The 18842-nt window shown below is 40.8% G+C and overlaps 1 protein-coding gene across 1 annotated transcript; it reads right to left on the reverse strand.

Annotated features, from left to right (window-relative positions):
- Positions 1-1668: 1668 nt before the first annotated feature.
- LOC137013570 (5-hydroxytryptamine receptor 3A-like) lies at positions 1669-18503 on the reverse strand. Its single transcript, XM_067377418.1, has 9 exons — positions 18375-18503; positions 17584-17735; positions 17440-17484; positions 16868-16974; positions 15327-15496; positions 14866-14984; positions 6672-6882; positions 6109-6276; positions 1669-2147 (listed from the first exon to the last, which is right to left on the reverse strand). The coding sequence occupies exons 1-9, from the start codon at positions 18430-18432 to the stop codon at positions 1849-1851; spliced, it is 1329 nt and encodes a 442-aa protein (XP_067233519.1). The 5' UTR covers positions 18433-18503; the 3' UTR covers positions 1669-1848.
- Between the last annotated feature and the right edge of the window lie 339 nt (positions 18504-18842).

The raw sequence follows: 18842 nt of genomic DNA on the forward strand, positions 1-18842 counted from the left end.
GTCTGACGGTATCGCCGGCGATACCACCGTGGTTTTTTTCTTATCAGTGTGAAAGAGACTCAAAATACTCCGTCAATGTTGCACATACAATTAAGAGTTATACACCATTTTAATCTGTGGAATATCTTCTTTCATTTGTGTACACTCAGAGTAAAAACAGAATTTTGTGCTTTTTGTAAAATAAAGAAAACTAACATGATGCGTGATTTCTCCTCTCCCTCTGAACGAACTCCAATCTGATAGTTCTCAGAAAATGAACTGTAACTTAGTGAATACTAATGACAAAAAAATTACACTTATGTCTAAAAAAACGTTAAGATGTCAGGTTTTAAATCATGTAAGTCAAATCGAAAAGAAACCTTCTTTGTTTATGTAATCTGTATGAAAAGAGAGCCATGTCAGAAATCCGTGATTCAGCTCATTATCTGCTAATGCGGCCACGCCCACGGAGCCAGCGCTATTCAGACGCTAATTCAGTCAATACATGCATTTATTATCTCAATCGTGTATTTATTGTCTTGAAAAGTGTTTATCTGGATGTAAAAGTCATGGTTAGCGATCTCTAGAAGACATGCAGTTACTTCCTGTTTACTTGTCTTCTACAGATGAAGTTTAGATGAGTTTTTGTTTCTTTAGCGCCCTCCTGCTGCTGTATGTATTGGAAACTCCATTCATGGAATAGCCTCTTCTTCTTTTAGATGAATTTGTGGACTAAAATGCACAGAGCGCCCTCCGACTTCAAGGATGAATTGAAAACACCAGCGCTCATAGTAATGACAGTGAATATTAAATAAAAATAACTCCTCTGTATAGAAAATTGACATAAGCATATGAGAATCCAATATTTCTCCAAATGTGCATGCTTTTAAACTAAAAGCCTATATTCAGACTCTTTGCATCACAGAAATACATTATATTTTAAAGTATAATATAAAACCATTACTTTATATTGTAATAATATTTTTCTGTATGTTTCATATATCATAATGAGCTTGAGACATCACAGAAGGTTTTTTTTCACAGCCTACCTGACTGAAATGCCTCATTAATATGCAAGTCATTTCAGCTCATTACTATCCAATTCTTTTGTCTTCTCAGGTGAGAATGGCCCATTTTCAGTGGTGATTCACGCCTCCTTGCATACTGTGTTTCTTGGCAAAAAGTGTCTTACAAAAACTAAATCAATATATTGTTAAATATGAAGGAGTAGGCAGCATAATTTTTACATAATTTTGAAGCAAAAACTCTAGTCTACAACCTCCAATACCCTAAAGTCTTATGAACACAGATTTATTATACTTTTTTTGGCCTTATTTCAGTAACTTAAGTTTTTTGTTTTTTCAACAACCACGCATAAATGTTATTCCTTCAAAAACACAAACATGTACATACATGTTCCTCACATATTATTGTAGCCTAGTTTGTGCTGAATACAGTGTAATGACACTTTTTCCATTAATATGTTTATGAACAACTGAAAAAAGCACAAATGTCAGGGCATGTCAAAAGTTCTCCAGGCCCCAAATCAGCCTCAGACTCCAGAGGGTTAATAATAGTTTGAAGAGGGGGTCATCAAAACAATATTTGTATTTGTTACAATTAATGCTTCTATCCTTGAATATAGTGGTTTAATACAATTAAAATAGCACCTCATCTAGCATGCAGAAAGTCTAATTACAGATTTAATTGGGCAGTGACAATTACAATTCTGTTAATAATCTTATAAATATGAATATATATTTAATATTATTCCAGTCATTACCTTCTACAGTGTGCTACAGTTGATATGCACCAAACAGAGCAGATCTGAGAGGCTCTGATGAAACTACAGTGAAGTGAAGAAGGTGACTATGGGTATGAGTACGAGTAGTCATAGTTGTTATCTCCATGGTCAGAATCATCCCAGAAGTCTAGATTATTAACCTTACAAATATCTGTTTGGGTGATACTAACAATAATTATGACATAAAGTATGTAGATGCTTAGAAAAAAGCCAAAGAAGAATTTGTCCAGGCGGTAGGCAAAGGCCACTTTACACTCTGTCTCCTTTTCTCCTTTATCGAAGTTCTCCAAAAGGTTCACTATTTTCTGGAGTGAAGCCATCTCTGAAGCCAGATCACCAGACATTGTTGTAATTGCACCAGTATCTGTGAATGCATACCACATTATTTATGTTATTGCAATGTTAAAGTGTGTGTGTTTCATTTGTGCAACTACTGCCATCAAAAGGAGTAGAACAAATAACTCACTAAGCAGTTGCACCAATTTTGCATGCAGTATTTCAGTGCAAAAACCTGGGACTTTATCACAAACCCGTCCCAATGTAACCAAGCACTCTGGTGCTCTGGTATAGTGCTGCACCATGCATTTCTGAATAAAGTCATTGTCATTCTTTCAAGCACAAAGACACTTTTCTATAAACTCTTTTACACTCTCTGGCCAAGCAGATCTGTTGGTGGGTAACAGTAGTATTTCCAGTAGAACACAGACTGGTATGATTACAAAGCCCTGTCTTAAAACTGAATGTTTGTTTCCTTACATGCGTGAACAATACACTCTTCAAAAAAAAGAAAAGTGCTATATAGCACTAAAGGTGGTTCTTGGCTCGTTATCATAGAGGAACCACTTTTGGTGTTATGTAGCACCGTTGTCAAATGGTGCTATGTAGAACCCATAAGAGGTGCAATATCACATTTTATTTCTTCAACAAAAATGGTGCTAAACAGCACCAGCAATGGTTCTTTGGCTTGTAAAGAAGCTTTAAAGGGGCTTAACAGGTTCTTTGTACGGCAGTGGTGCTTTATAGCACCTTGCATGCCTAAGAACCACTGAAGAACCATACAGGGGCTCAACAGGTTCTGTATACGGTATCAGTGCTATATAGCACCTCAGTCATCCCAAAGAACCGGTAAAGAACCACTGAAGAACCAAGATTTGGTGCTATAAAGCACTTAAAGTGGTTCCCCTACGAGCCAAAGAACCACTTTTAGTACTATATAGAACCATTTTTGTGTAGTGTACCTGGACAAGCCTAAAAAACCCTTTTTTTTTGTTTGTTTGTGATTTGAGCTGAATAAACACAATTCATGATTGTTGTTAGATTTTAATCCTGATTTGAAGTGTTTTACTGATACATAATTTTGTCAATCAATTGTGCAGGTTTTAGTCAATTTCCCTATTTATTATTATTATTATTATTATTATTATTATTATAATCCTTTATTTTACCAGGAAAAGAAGCACATTGAGATTAAGAATCTCTTTTACAAGAGCGTCCTGGCCAAGAGTGACAACAACACATTTCGTGTGGGTTTAACAGATAACATACATATTTAAACTCATACATAACTAATCAAACCATCTACAAACTGTTGTTTCTGTCTCCAAATCATTTAACATCACTTTAAAAATATCCAGTGAAACCAACTCCTTAAGTTTCAATGTCAATTGCAAGTTGTTCCAAGCAGAGGGAGCAGCAAATTTAAATGCCTTCTTCCCTAATTCAGTTCGTACCACTGGAACAGACAGAAGGAAGAATTCCTGGGACCGAAGGTTATAACTACCATGTTTTTTACTGATGTACATATGAAGATATGAAGGAAGTAAACCCAGAATAGATTTATAAATAAAAATATGCCAGTGTTTTAGTCTACGGATGGACAAAGCAGACCATCCAACCCGAGCATACAACACACAATGATGAGTGAGAGATTTAAGATTTGTTATGAACCTTAGTGCACCATGATATACAGTGTCTAAAGCATGTAAACACTGAGAAGATGCATGCATATATATAACATCACCATAGTCCAGTACAGATTTATCTATTTAAATAGATAAAAGACTTACTGGCATGGAAATGACCACATAATTAAATGGATTGCTGATGGATAAAATGAAATGCCATCCTACATTTTGCCCAGAAACAGGACAAATTATTGAGGTAAAATGGGTCGCAAATGGCAATACATGTTGACTTCAAGCCAGGATAAGACGAAAGTCGTCATGAAACAGAAGTTGCGATAGTGTTTTCTTCCCTGTTGTGACGGATATCTAAGTGAAATGGCTTCTCAAATGACACGAACAAATGTAGAGCGGGTCTTGATTTTGTCCATGGGGAATTGATTAGATCATTGGATGGGTGTGATTTGCTATTGCTGTGATGTCATGTGAGTGACAGCCCTCACACCAGTAAACAAGAAAAAAACTGACAATTCTTGTTTTGTTTTTGTTGATAATGTTGATCATCTTATTAATTACACTATTTAACACTACACATTATTGGGCTGTTATACCAATAAAATGAAACCAGTGTCAACAAAATCCATCTTACCATGGATCAAAATCCATTTACACTGCAATTACAATTGCCTAAAAATAATGAAGATAGAAAAATATGAAATTTAGGGAAAAAAAATGAAATTATATCAAATGAAACTAAAACCGCCAGTAGGTGGCGGCAAGTCGTAATAAGTGAATCATAGAATCATTCATTCAACCGATTCGTTCAAACCGGTTGATTCATTCATCAAAGAATCTCAATGTATGTACTATAGCCACCCCATCTGCCCTAAATAGTATTGAAAATGACTAATGTCACATACTATTCAGGATTGTTAGTTTGCACATTGGGATGAAGACCCTGTGTCTACTGACTTTATAAATGGGTCACTGAATCATTAATTCATTCAAAAACGGTGAATAATTCAAAAATGAAACACTGCTGTGTGTTGCTGATAGATGCAACTCTTCTGCTTTGTTTGGAACTATTTTTGTTGGCAAAATAGAGAAAAAAAGGCAAAATTGAAAATGTTGTGTCTAAAAATGGTCAAGTCATGCAATCAACTTATTGTTTATTGAACTGTTCAATAAAATGTTGTAAGACTCGGTTTTCCTGCTCAGATAAAAACTGAGATCAAGCGCCCTGCAATAAAGTAATAAAACTCAAGATCTCAAAGAAGTAGCAAAGGACAACGCTTTGTTCTAAACCCCCACACACACCCTCCTTCCCTTCCCCCTGACTCAAGTCACTGAAAGTTCTTTAAGACGTATAATGTAACTTGTGTATCTATTGTTTTTCCCTTTTTATTTCGGTATCATTTTAAATGTCTCAGTGCGATTGGTAAAGGTAATGATTATTAATGAATTGGTAATGATTAATTTCTAATTGGAAACACAACCTAAGACTAAAAAACATTTGAAATTGGAGTCAGATTAATTGAGTGAAGATTTTGCCCAGGCCGTCAGATTTCTTTTTTGGGCCGATGCGGGGTTCCTTACAATGTATATCAAATTTTGCAATCATGCTGATATTCGAGAAAATAGCACTCTTGCTTGTGTGATATTGCTTAACTATTTATAATACAAAAATTCATACAAGGGCAATTTATAATTGGTGGCATTTCCGACCTTGCACAATGTTATTTTACGTCAACGCCAGATTAGTTTACTTGTTAAGCCTAATGGAGGGCTATTGCCTAAGTTAGGCTGGCTGTATTGAGAAGTGTTAATAGTGGTTTAATTTCACAGTGGTAACAAACAATGCCTAAGTTTAGGTCATCTGTTATTGGCTGTCACCAGTGAAAGCAGGTCTGGGAGACGTGGATGCTGAGAACTGATTGAGAATTAATGCCACAAGCCAAACTTAAACAAAAACTAAACTAAAATAAAAAAAGGGCCCTTATCTAATCAGAGTCCAAAGGGCAGGTGCTTGAGCACCACTGTACACGTGCCTGTAAATGAATGATCCGTGCACATAATTTTGCTAAATTCATGTGCCCTCGTAATAGTTAATCAAAATAACTTCCCCTCCCTTTTACTGGCGTGAGGGCGGGGTAACCTGTCAATCACATGATTTCGACCAATAGCAAGCCACAACCATCCACTCAGTTCCCCACAAAATCAAGTCCTGCTCTACATTTGTTCTTGTTCCAGAAGCTGTTTCCTTCAGATATACATTACAATAGGGAAGAAAAAACTATCGCAACTCCCGTTTAATTCCAACTTTAAACTTTTGCATTTTTTGTTTGTTTCAAAACTTGATCATAAAACTTAAATGATATAACAAACTCAATGAAGCAAGCCTTTCTGTTTACGATCATCAGTTACCTTTCTCCTTATCCAGGCAGTCATTTTGTGTTTTGCTGTTGTTTGATGGATGGACCTTGGCGGAGCGTCTACACAGCAGGAAGCTGTCCTCTACAGACAGACGCGTCAGCACTATGGAAATCAGCATACTCAGGACCAGACAGACCAGGCAGAAGCTGAAGTGATAGTCTTTTAAGAAGAAAATGGGAAAAAGGCATTTATATCATGATCTAATACTAGTCTATTTAAAAAAATGTCCTTTCAAAAGTATGCTGTAATGCTGTATATATAAGCAGTATAAACAAATTTTTCCTAAATTCAGGGAGCAATGTTTTTTGGGAGAGTGAAAGGGAGGGTCTGACCTTCATAATTAAGTCCCAAAAACAGACATTTATTAAATTTAACTCTACATACTACACAAATGTTTTCCACAATAATGTTGTCTCGGTTGCCTGAGTGCTTACATTACATTAGGACTAAACATAAGTGCTATCAATATCAACTTTACAAATATACCACCAAAAATCGGTAGTGTTTAAGATGGAGTATATTTGTTCTCTCTCTCTTTCTGTTGTTTCACTTACGGAGGAGAGGGCTGCATTTACCACCATTAGGCAGGTGATCATTGAGGATGAGGAGGAACATGGTGAAGCTCAGGACCAAGGTGACTTTAAAAGAGTTGCGTTCTCCTCCTTCAAATGGCAGTGCAAAGCTCACCAAGTCAGCCAGCAATATTAGTGCACTGGGCAGGATCAGGGTCACAAAAGGACCGAAGAAGTTAATAGACAGAAGGACCTGTTCAAAGACCAAAAGAGAATTAAACAATTACAGGTTTATGTCGTCACCTCAAGAGTTAAACCATTTCTGTCTGTTTTCTTAGACTGGCATTCCACTAACAGCTGATTTTTCAGCCTCTTAAAAATAAATGAAAAAGGTTTTTATTTTATTTTTAAATTGCAATGCCACAGAAGGATCATTATTGGTTCCCAAAAGAACCTTTCAATGATCATTTCATAAAAGAAGTATGAAGAACATTTTAATAATCCAAAGAACCCTTTTCCACCATAAAGAACCTGTTGTGGAATGGAAAGGTCCCGTGAATGTTAAAGGTTCTTCATGGAGCGATTGATGCCAATAATCTTTATCTTTAAGAGTGCAGTTTTTGGAGATTCAGAGGGAGTAGGTGTGTGGTGTCACGTCTCAGTGGGTGAGTGTTATCAAATTCATTTGTTTAAAATTGCTTATGTTCACATGGTACTCATGGTGTTCTTATGAAAGAGACTGTGAGTGTGAAAGAAGAGAGCAAAGCCAAAAACATTTGGCAGATGTGACACCTCTGACCATAACTGAGAAAACTAGTGGGATGCCACCTGGTTGCAAATTAAAGGAAACTCCTGATTTTAAAACAAATTATTTACACTCACATTTGACCCCTTCAAAGCAGTGGTTCCCTTTCGTGGGAACTATCGACGCTGCGTGAAACGCATTGGGAACCTTCTGCGTGATATCGTCATTGAAGCACTCCTGTATCCAACCAATCGTGTAACGAGACGTCAGAGGCGGGTGACGTCACGGACCAGGAAACTATAAAGCATGCCCGGATGCAGAGAACGCTAGCTTCTGTTATCTTCAGCAAGCGCTCTATGTTATCCCGTGTGTCTTATTTATTGTTGTCTGTCCATATATATATATATTTCTCTGGTCTCACTCTTCGTCTGAGGACAAGAGTTGCAGCAACAAGTGTGTGTGTGTTTAAAGATCGCTGTTGTTTGTCTTATTGTTTGTCATTCTCTCTCTCTCTCTTTGTCTGAGGACAAGAGGTGCAGTACAAACATACATACATACACACCCATAAGACACAAATATAAAAGTAAGAAATGGCGGATGAAAGCAGCAAGCGATTCAGGAAGTGTGTGCATCCCTGTACTCGCTTTATCCCCGACGGGGATACACACGATATGTGTGTTATTTGCCTGGGGGTTGAGCACGCGCAGGCAGCTCTCGAGGGAGCTGTCTGCGTGCATTGTGAGAGGCTCACCCTCAGAGTGCTGCGATCTCGCCGGGCACTCTTTGATAAAGCGGAGGGTGCCTCGGTTGGTGTCCCCCGCGGATCGGGTCCCGCTGCTGCCGAGGCAGAGCGAAGGCTCCATTCGTGGGGTTCACAAATGGATCTGGCAGCGGGGGTTGAGACGGGCCCCGCCCTATCTCTCCCTTTAGCTGCCAGACCCACTGTCTCTCCTGCCGTGGTGGAAGCACGCCCAGCGGTTTCTTCCCCTCGGGGAGAGACATCGGCACTTCATCTGTCTTCATCTGAGGATGTTGACGTGATGAGTGTCGAAGCAGCGGATGAGGAACCGCCATCCTCTTCTGCTGCACATGAGGAGCTCATGGAGGTAGTGGCCAGAGCTGTTGCCAAATTAAATATTAGCTGGCCAGAAGCAGAGCGGGGAGATGTAAAGCCCAAAAGCAAAGTCGATGAGCGCTTTCTCCCCGCGCGGTCACTACCTCCACGTCGGTGCTTGCCGTTATTTCCGGATCTACACACTGAGGTGTCTAGATCTTGGAACAGACCGGTTCAGCATAGAGTGCTCAGCCCCCAGACCTCGGTCTATAGTAATATCGTGGGGCTGAAACAGTGTGGCTATGCGGCGATGCCCCGGGTTGAAGAGACGCTCGCGGGCTATCTCTCACCCGAGTCGGCGTCGTCCCTAAAAGCACCGACGTTGCCCACCAAGCCCCTTAAGACTACATCTAACTTGGTGGGCAAAGCTTATGCGGCAGCAGGGCAGGCAGCAGCGTGTCTTCACACCATGGCGCTGCTGCAAGCTTATCAGGCTGAAGTGCTGGGGGAAATAGATGCCAGCGGGGAGGCCACATTTGAGTGCATCCAGGAACTGCGCATGGCGACAGACCTGGCTCTCCGTGCCACCAAGGAGACGGCTAAGGAAGTGGGCCGTTCTATGGCAGCCCTGGTGGCCACGGAGAGGCACTTGTGGCTGAACCTCTCCGACATAAGGGACAGAGATAAGTCTGCCCTTATGGACGCGCCGCTGTCTCCTGCGGGCCTCTTCGGTCACGTAGATTCTGGGGACAGGGGCGGGCTGCACAGAAGCCTTCTCAGCCCAAGACCGACCTGCGGGCTGTCATTGTGGCGCGGAAGGCCTCTAAAAAGCGGTCCTGATATCTGTGGGTCAGGACCCAGGAGGGCGGCCCCCGTCTGGAGGAAGCGTGGTGTTGAAACACCTGGCACCCGCTTCCATCCAGCGCCCTCCGGGGACCACGCTATCTTCACCATCCAGTGTGCGTCGGGTCCCCGCCAATCCTCCGAGGAGGGTTGGACTGCACTTGATTCGGCTGACTTCTGCCGGCACGCCGTTTCAGAGCGCCGAGCCAAGTGCTCAAAAAACACCAGAGGCCAGTCTCGAGAGACTGGTTCCCTTAGTAGATTTTCTAGAAGAATGGAAAACTCTACCGAATATATCAAATTGGGTGCTGCTCATGATAGAAAAGGGGTACAGAATTCAGTTCGGGTCTCGCCCGCCCAGATTCAATGGGGTCCTTCCCACAGTGGTGACCCCCGAGCAGTCTCTGGTTATGGAACAGGAAGTTATGACACTTTTGCAAAAAGGAGCTATAGAAAGGGTTCCTCCTCCCAGCAAGCTGTCAGGCTTTTACAGCCGCTACTTCATAGTTCCAAAGAAGGATGGGGGACTTCGTCCTATCATAGATTTACGGGTGTTAAATCAGTCTGTACAAAAACTGAAATTCAAGATGCTTACACTCAAACAGATCATTCCCCAAATAGTACTTTCATGTGTCCATCCATCCTTCTCATTGGAAGTTCCTCAGGTTTGCTTTCGGGGGCGAAGCTTACCAGTACAAGGTTCTTCCGTTTGGCCTATCATTATCACCCCGCACATTCACGAAGTGCGTGGATGCAGCCCTGGCTCCTTTGAGACTCCAGGGCATTCGCATACTGAATTACATCGACGATTGGTTGATTCTAGCTCGCTCAGAGCAACAAGCAGTTCAACATCGAGATGTTGTTCTGTCTCACATGAAAAGGCTTGGGCTGAGGCTCAATGCCAAGAAGAGTGTGCTGATACCGGCTCAGACCACCAATTATCTAGGTGTTATGTGGGATTCCACAATAATGCGGGCACGTCTGACTCCTGCCCGTGTGAGCTCTGTTCTGTCAGCCGTAAAAGGGGTGAAGTTAGGCCAGTCTCTCACTGTGAAACAGTTTCAAAAACTGTTGGGTCTAATGGCAGCTGCGTCCAACATAATTCCTTTTGGCCTCCTGCATATGAGACCCCTACAGTGGTGGCTCAGGACCAGGGGGTTTTCCCCGAGGGGGAACCCTTTTCGAATGATCAAAGTCACACGGCGATGCCTTCGTGCTCTAGCCGTGTGGAAAGACCCCTGGTTCCTGTCCCAGGGTCCCGTGTTGGGAGCCTCTGGTCGTCGCGCAGTGCTTACGACAGACGCTTCCCTCACGGGCTGGGGAGCGATCATGAGCGGTCGCTCAGCTCAGGGTCTTTGGGAGGACCATCATCTCTCCTGGCATATAAATCAGCTGGAGATGATGGCGGTGTTTCTAGCACTAAAACACTTTCTCCCAGACCTGAGAGACCATCATGTGCTGGTCCGCACAGACAATATGTCAGTGGTCTCTTATATAAACCATCAGGGGGGTCTACGGTCTCGCCAACTAAATTACTTGGCCCGTCGGATCCTCCTGTGGTCTCAGGGGAAGCTGCTTTCGTTGAAGGCAGCCTATATCCCCGGGAGTCAGAATGTGGGGGCGGACGCCCTGTCGAGGCAGGGGCCGAAGCCCGGGGAGTGGAGACTCCATCCAGAAGTGGTGGATCTCATTTGGAAAAACTTTGGTCAAGCACAAGTAGACCTGTTTGCTTCGGGAGAGTCAACCCAGTGTCCGCTCTGGTACTCCCTCACGCATCCAGCACCCCTGGGTCTGGATGCCATGGTACAGACGTGGCCGAGGCTACGTCTGTACGCATTTCCCCCGTTCGCTCTGCTCCCACGAGTCCTGGAGAAAGTACGCCAGGAAGGGGTCAGCCTGATACTGGTGGCCCCATACTGGCCGACCCGCATATGGTTCTCGGACTTGGTGTCCATGATAGACGGCGCTCCGATGGAGCTCCCCTTGAGACAGGATCTTCTATCTCAGGCGGGCGGCGCGATAATACATCCCCGCCCAGAACTATGGAAACTATGGGCCTGGCCTCTGAGGGGGACAGGTTCATAGAAGCTGGTCTCTCATCTGAGGTTGTTGAGACCATACTTAGCTCCAGGGCTCCCTCCACGAGGAAGCTTTACTCTTATAAGTGGAATCTATTCTCTACCTGGTGTAGACAACATGAAACGGACCCTGTCCGTGCTCCTATCAGCTTTGTGCTATCTTTTCTCCAAGAAAAATTCTCTGAGGGCTTATCCTATTCAACCTTGAAGGTTTATGTTGCGGCTATATCAGCCTATCATGTTGGGGGGGATTCCTCGGTCGGTCGAGACCCCCTCGTGTCACGCTTCCTCCGTGGTACACTGAGGCTGAGGCCTCCAGTGCGCACAAGGACCCCGGTCTGGGACTTATCAGTGGTTCTACGTGGGTTAGCTGAGGCTCCCTTTGAACCGCTGGAGGAGGTGTCTGCAAAGTTTCTGACTTTAAAGACGATATTTTTACTTGCTATTACTTCTCTAAAAAGAATTGGAGATCTTCAGGCCCTTTCAGTGGCCCCCTCGTATCTGGAGTTCGCTCCTGGAATGGTGAGGGCATTTCTTCATGCTAGACCTGGCTATGTGCCTAAGGTCCCCACCAATGTCCCGGGTCCCATTGTGCTTCAAGCTTTTCATCCTCCTCCTTTTATATCCTCGGATCAGGAAAAACTAAATCTGCTTTGCCCAGTGAGGGCTTTGGACGTTTATGTCCACAGAGCTGCCCTGTGGCGTAAAACAGAGCAATTGTTCGTCTGTTACGGTTCTCCTAATAAAGGTGGACCGGCGTCCAAGCAGAGGATGAGCAAGTGGGTGGTTGAGGCCATCTCACTTGCATATAAAGTGGTCGGACAGTCCTCTCCCTTTAACGTCCGCGCTCATTCCACAAGGGGTATGGCGGCATCAAGAGCTTTGATGTCTGGCGTCTCTATGAGTGACGTTTGTGATGCAGCTGGATGGTCAAGCCAGCACACATTTATCAAATATTATAACCTTGATGTGGGCTCCACTCCGGGGTCCTCCGTACTGTCGAGCTAACATAACAAGCATTTGAAGTACGGCACAGTTGGGATTGCGTTCCCAATGCGTTTCACGCAGCGTCGATAGTTCCCACGAAAGGGAACGTCTCGGGTTACGGATGTAACCCTGGTTCCCTGAGTAAGGGAACAAGACGCTGCGTCTCTCGCCGTACCCCTGCATGCTTGCGAGAGCTTGCTTCAGATTTTCCACAGAAGCTAGCGTTCTCTGCATCCGGGCATGCTTTATAGTTTCCTGGTCCGTGACGTCACCCGCCTCTGACGTCTCGTTACACGATTGGTTGGATACAGGAGTGCTTCAATGACGATATCATGCAGAAGGTTCCCAATGCGTTTCACGCAGCGTCTCGTTCCCTTACTCAGGGAACCAGGGTTACATCCGTAACCCGAGACGTTTTCAATCTTTTTGACACATCTATTTAAAAATATCCAAAGGCCCACTTATACAAGCCAAAATATTTCCTCTGATATTCCTGCTGTGATTATAACAGAATTGTAAACTGGGATGTCGATATATTTAAATTAAAGGCATAATATGTAAGATTTTTAGATTAAAATATACAAAAACCACTAGAACAATGTTACATATATTTTTTGACTTGTGTACTTGCATTATCCCAGTGTTTCAAACTATTTTAGGGTTAGGAAAAATCAGCAATTTTAACCAGGACACAGACCGTGTCATTGCGTCGCCTGTCAATGACGTAATATCCTCGTTACCCTTGATTTCCAGTCGAACTAATATCTAGTTTACTGTAAAGTGCAACAAGTGTCTCATAGCAGCATCAAGCGAACGTAGTAACCTTATAAAATACTTTCAACACACTCAAATGTAGTATGATTGTTTTAACATTGCAAAGCAGTGCTGTTATAGACATTATGTAGCTCCGCCCCTTTTCTGCACTGCGCTTGTTGTCTTTTGACTTCCGGTTTGAATTTCCACAGCGATCTTAAGTATTTATGAATGAACTGCTCATTTTAAAATCTTCCTGGTCTACTGACATTTGTTAAGACATCTGCTTTAAACATAACAATGATAACTTTCATTAACTCTACAACAAGTAAATCCACTTCACCAGCTAATTATTCTTCAACAGAGATGCCATAGAAATATACAGAGCTATCGCAAAACGGAAGTTCAAAGACAACATTCTAAAGATGGCAGCGCGCTTGTTTCTCTGGTACATAATGCTGTGTTCCAGGCAGGTTTTTGAGCCCATAAGTCACGACTTCAAACCACGACTCACAACTTTGTAGCGTTCCAGGCAACTCATGCTAAACTGCCTGAATGTAGACAGATCATACGGGGCTTATGCTCATTTACAATTATTTGTATCACCAAAGGTGTTTACTCCTTGTTTGTTTGAGGGAAATGGAGGAGGTAAACGGCGAATGAGGCAAGAGAAGCTGTTATACCTTTTATTTTACGTTATTTTACCGTGCACTTGCATAAACACCACATCCGTAGGGGCTGTCATTGTTGTTCTGCGGGCTATGTGACGTCAGAGTGCGAAACTGGGAGTAAATCTATCTAGTACAAGTCACGGGTTTGACTGCCATTCCAGTGCACTTTCACGGGTAGAAGGTTGGAAAAAGATGGGTTATGGGTTGCCTGGAATGTGGTATAAGGTCTATACACAACGAAACGAGCAAAAGATTCAAACGCGATATACATTTAGATTAAAATTTACTTGATATTTCTAAGTTTATGCAGAGTGAAAACATAAATATTACAAGCAAATACATAATAAAAGTTACTCTTTCCACCTAGTTAATTTATTACTTGTATTAAATGTGTATATATTTCAAATTTACCTTTACTTAGGAAATTCTAGCTCTAATTGAATTTTAATTTTACTAAGTAAAAATTGGTTGATGGTTAATTTAATATATATTACTACACCAAAGAGTTTTTTTCAGTGCACCGTAACAATACATTCTCTCATCCATGAACTTGATTTCTGCCCGAGTCCGTCAGATTCCTTTCCATCGGCTGTTGGATGAAGACTACAACACCCATGATTCCACGCTCATTCACAGCATCAAGCTATGCCTTTTTTTAAAAATAAGGAAATCTACATATTGTGCCTTTAACAACAATTTATTTTCTTGATTTCATTGAATTTCTTGATTTGTATGTTCTTCAGTAATAACAATAGTTGTTGAGGGGGATAAAAGAAATATGATCTTGATTCTATGTATTTATTAGCATTTTACATGAGTTTTGTAATATCTATTACTATTATCAATCTATTAATAATCATAATAATAATATACTGTTTATAATATAATAATAATATACTGTTTATAATATTAAAATAATTGTATTAATAATGATATATTAATTCAAGCTTGCTGAGGACCGCTGGTCAAGAACCATCACATTCAATCCATTAACTTCTGTATATGTCTATGGATCATTTCTGCTTCGAGGGTTCAAGGTAACACTGACAAGCTCTCTAATTTCAATACTCTTGATCAGATGGTTAGAATTGAATAAATTAGTTACTTGGAGATAAACACGATCTGATGAATCCTCAGTTTTGATCACGTCCATAGTCTGCCATTCTCCTCGATTACCGCCAACCAAAGACACATTATCTGCGATCTGGAGTTTGAGTGCACAAGCTAGATCAAACAAACAAGAGGACACATTCTTTACAAATATAACTTCCATTCACTTAAAATTTGCTCCACCTTAGTTCCACCTTAATCAGGCCATGAAATATTTAAATTAAGTCTTTGTCATTCTTATAAATGCAAACATGTCTCCTTTCTAAGTAAACTAGGCTATTATAGACCATATTTACAAAACCCTATTTGCTTGGTGCAAACCATGCAAGACAGGCACTATCAGTGGGCACGGATAATACATAGTCATATCCCCAGAAATGTCTTCATAATATATTGAGGAATATTTCTCCAGTTAAAAACAAATGGTCATAATCTGCTTAACAAGTATCATCTTACATTTCTGGCTCCATCCATTGATGGCCACAGGACATTCTCCTTTCACAAAAGGGTAGTTGAATAGGTTGATTTCACAGCTCACAGTCGTGAACAAAACCACTGCATGGTTCACAGTTCCATCCCTCCTCACCTGTACATCCTTAGTGTAAGGCTCCACCGTTGTTTCTATTCTGAGAGCATATTGAGAGAGATTATGGCAGAAATCAACCAGGGCTTGAGGTGGTAATAATGCCACAGATTGTTATTCTGCCATCTAGCACTTGATATATTTCCAAATACTCTATTCCAGGCCTGTCTTAATTCAGGCCATGTTGATGAATGTGGAGCTCAGTGGCTCTTTAACCAGATTTTATAGTTAAAAACTAAAAAGATGGGGCCCCAGGGTAAACCCCTGAGGAACCCCTATGGAACAATGTGGGGAAGATATGTTTCCTTGAAGAATTAGTTCACTCAAAAATGAAAATTACCCCATGATTTTCTCACTCTCAAGAAATCCTAGGTGTACATGACTATCTTCTTTCAGACAAACACAATCAGAGTTATAATAAATAATATTCTGGCTCTTCCAAGCTTTATAATGACAGTAAATAGAGGATGAGATTTTGAGGCCCCAAAAAGTGCATCCATCTATCATAGAAGATATTCACACAGCTCCGGGGGGTAAATAAATCATTCTGAATCGAAGCAATATGTTTGTGTAAATATCCATATTCAAAACATTAAAAACTATAATAACTAGCTTCTGACAGACGGCCGATTTACGGCGAAAGAGTGAACTCTGACACATGACGATGACACACTGACGAACGTGGAAGCACGGAAGAAAGAGCAAAACAAAACACCGGTCATGCATTAGTAGTCTAAAATGAGAATTTTTAAAGAGACATGTTGGAGGATTTCGATATAAAAGAAGAGGAGCTTGAGTTTGTTGCCCAGCCCTATTTGCTTATGGTACTTCTACATCGCATCAAGGCCCAGGGGTTAGTCTTTTGGCATAAGTCGATGAGCATATGGGAACGGCCATCTGCCGAAAGCCAGATATTATAATTAAGTTTTAAATAAGGATATTTTTCTTACATAAACGCATCACTTTGCTTCAGAAGGCCTTTATTAACCTCCCGGAGTATGGATTACTTTTATGATGGATGGATGTGCTATTTTGCCTTCAAAATCTCACCCTCTGTTCACAACCATTATAAAGCTTGGAAGATCCAGGACATTATTTAATATAACTCCAATTGTATTTGTCTGAAAGAAGAAAGTCAGATACACCTAGGATGGCTTGGGGGTGAGTAAATCATGGGGTCATTTTAATTTTTGGGTGAACTATTCCTTTAATATAAGACTCAGACATAGTTGTTCAGACTGAAAATGTATAATATAAAGTACATTTCTGACATTTTATCTGAAACATGCCAGAACTGAGGTTAGTACTGAACTGAATCAGTCTCTGAATGTGTATCTCTCTGACCTTTTCATTAAAACAGGTCCATTATTAGAATATGTGCCATAAATCAGCATCAGTCTCAAGTTCAACTCACGCATTGTCCAAAACAATCCCAGGAATCCAGATTTTATCAACAGGTAAAATAATTGTTGGATATCTATTTCTCTCTTGCATCCATCCAAGATCAGGATCCTTCCATTCCTGTAGGGCAGAACATTTTGTCCAAAATTTTTAGTGAAATAAACAGACTCTCTACTTTCCTAACACATAAAATTATTTAGAAAAATGTAATGAAATATTGTTTCTATTTATGAATTTACTTTGCAAGTAGCTGTGTAATAGGCAAGATAAATGTAAGGTCAGCCAGCCATCATCGCTGTTTACACCTGAAATACTCAATAGTATTACACTATAGTTTATAGAACTGCTGAAAATAAGAAATATCACACTCGCAATAATGCCATTGTACTGAATTTCAGCACAGCTGCTACTGTGCTAAAACTCAGCATAACAACACTTGTGCTCATGTGATATTTTTTACTGTATAATATAGTGTTTAGATAACTGAATGTTTACAGGTGACAGTCACTGTACCAAGCTAGGTTTTTTAAGTAGATTTTAGTTATATTCTATAATCGTATTTCATTCAAGAACTTGTCTACTCACCATGTTTAACTTGATACGGCTGGTCATTTCCATGACCTTTGTATCCTAAAACATGATGACAGAATTATGAGATACAGTTATGTACAAGTACATTTGTGCAATTCAAACATAAAATGTGATCAACAAGACAAATGTAACACTTACAAAAGACAGTGTCTCATATTGTATGGAAGTGATGTTTACTAGGATGGTACAGTTGTCGTTCTGTGGTGCGCTGAACAGTTCTTTAGAAACCCGAGCATTTGCCAGACAGCGACGATCACAGGCAGCCTCTGTGGAGTTACCAGCAGTGAACACTAGGACCAGATAAACATGTTATGAACCACGTGAAAAAGTCAAGAGACCACGTTGTAAATGAGGAAGTTTGCTCATTTAGACACGCTGTCACAGGACACACAAATCAGATCTGAACAGATGCGATACACAATAATTTTGGATCAGATTCCAATCGGATATGCAAATAATTGGATTTGGACTGTCAGTGTGAATATAGCCTTAAAGCCTTGTTCAGACTGTCAGTCCAAATCCAATTTTTGTGCATATCCAATTGGAATCTGAGTGTGAACAGCAAAAAATAACCTGGAATATGATTTTTACAAATCTGTTTCAAGCTACATGCATATGTCATTTGAAATCCTTGTTTGTTCAGACTGTCAGTCCAAATCCGATTTTGTTCATATCCGATTGGAATCAGCAAGTGTTAAGGGCACTATTAACCATTTCACTCCAAATCTTCTACTGATAATAACATTTGTACTGAAAAAATATGCTTTTTCACCTGTGGGTCTAAGATTCACTCTGTATTCATCTATAAAGATCAAGCTCATCATTTTGAGAAGGCTTATTTCTCTGCATGTGAATTCTAAATATAAGCACATGGTATTTAAATCACCGTAGAAAGTGCATTTCCTACAGCTGGAAAAAAAATAGTTTACCAAGAGATGAACAGAGAAGCAGCAGCAGCAACAAAGAGATCCTGTGCCAAAGAACCATTTCAGCTCCTACAAACAACAACAAAAATAAGCACTTATAGCTATATCCATTTTTATAAGAATGTAAAACTGTTAAACGTTTACCTTTGCTAGGAAATGCTGAAAAAACTCCCAGGTCAACTGTGACTTTATAGTTTTTGAGGGAAACAAGGACATTTGGCTCTTTTAAAGGGTCACAGCTCTTTGAATATGACACAAATGTTGTTACGCAAGGCAAACAAAATAGTCCCAGCTCATATCTGAACCATCTATAGCCTATTAAATTTGATCTCATATTTTGTATAAGCTTGTGTTGTTAGTAGAACTATAGATAATGAGATTTTTAAAGATCTCAGCATTCATTGTGTTGTTAAACATCACAACAGAGCAGTAATTACTTGAAGGGCTTTGACCCGTTGCACAGTCAAACAG

This window comes from Chanodichthys erythropterus, chromosome 3 (genome assembly GCF_024489055.1).
Source record: "Chanodichthys erythropterus isolate Z2021 chromosome 3, ASM2448905v1, whole genome shotgun sequence".
Classification (NCBI taxonomy): domain Eukaryota; kingdom Metazoa; phylum Chordata; class Actinopteri; order Cypriniformes; family Xenocyprididae; genus Chanodichthys; species Chanodichthys erythropterus.

What these genes read in the sequence shown, in the direction of transcription:
- LOC137013570 (XM_067377418.1), bottom strand. Translation starts at nt 18,432, where the DNA reads ATGGTTCTTTGGCACAGGATCTCTTTGTTGCTGCTGCTGCTTCTCTGT. An exon ending in TAAATGCAGCCCTCTCCTCC is followed by an intron (nt 6,277 to 6,671) that starts GTAAGTGAAACA and finishes TCTTCTTAAAAG; the next exon opens with ACTATCACTTCAGCTTCTGC. An exon ending in CTGCCTGGATAAGGAGAAAG is followed by an intron (nt 2,148 to 6,108) that starts GTAACTGATGAT and finishes ATGCATTCACAG; the next exon opens with ATACTGGTGCAATTACAACA.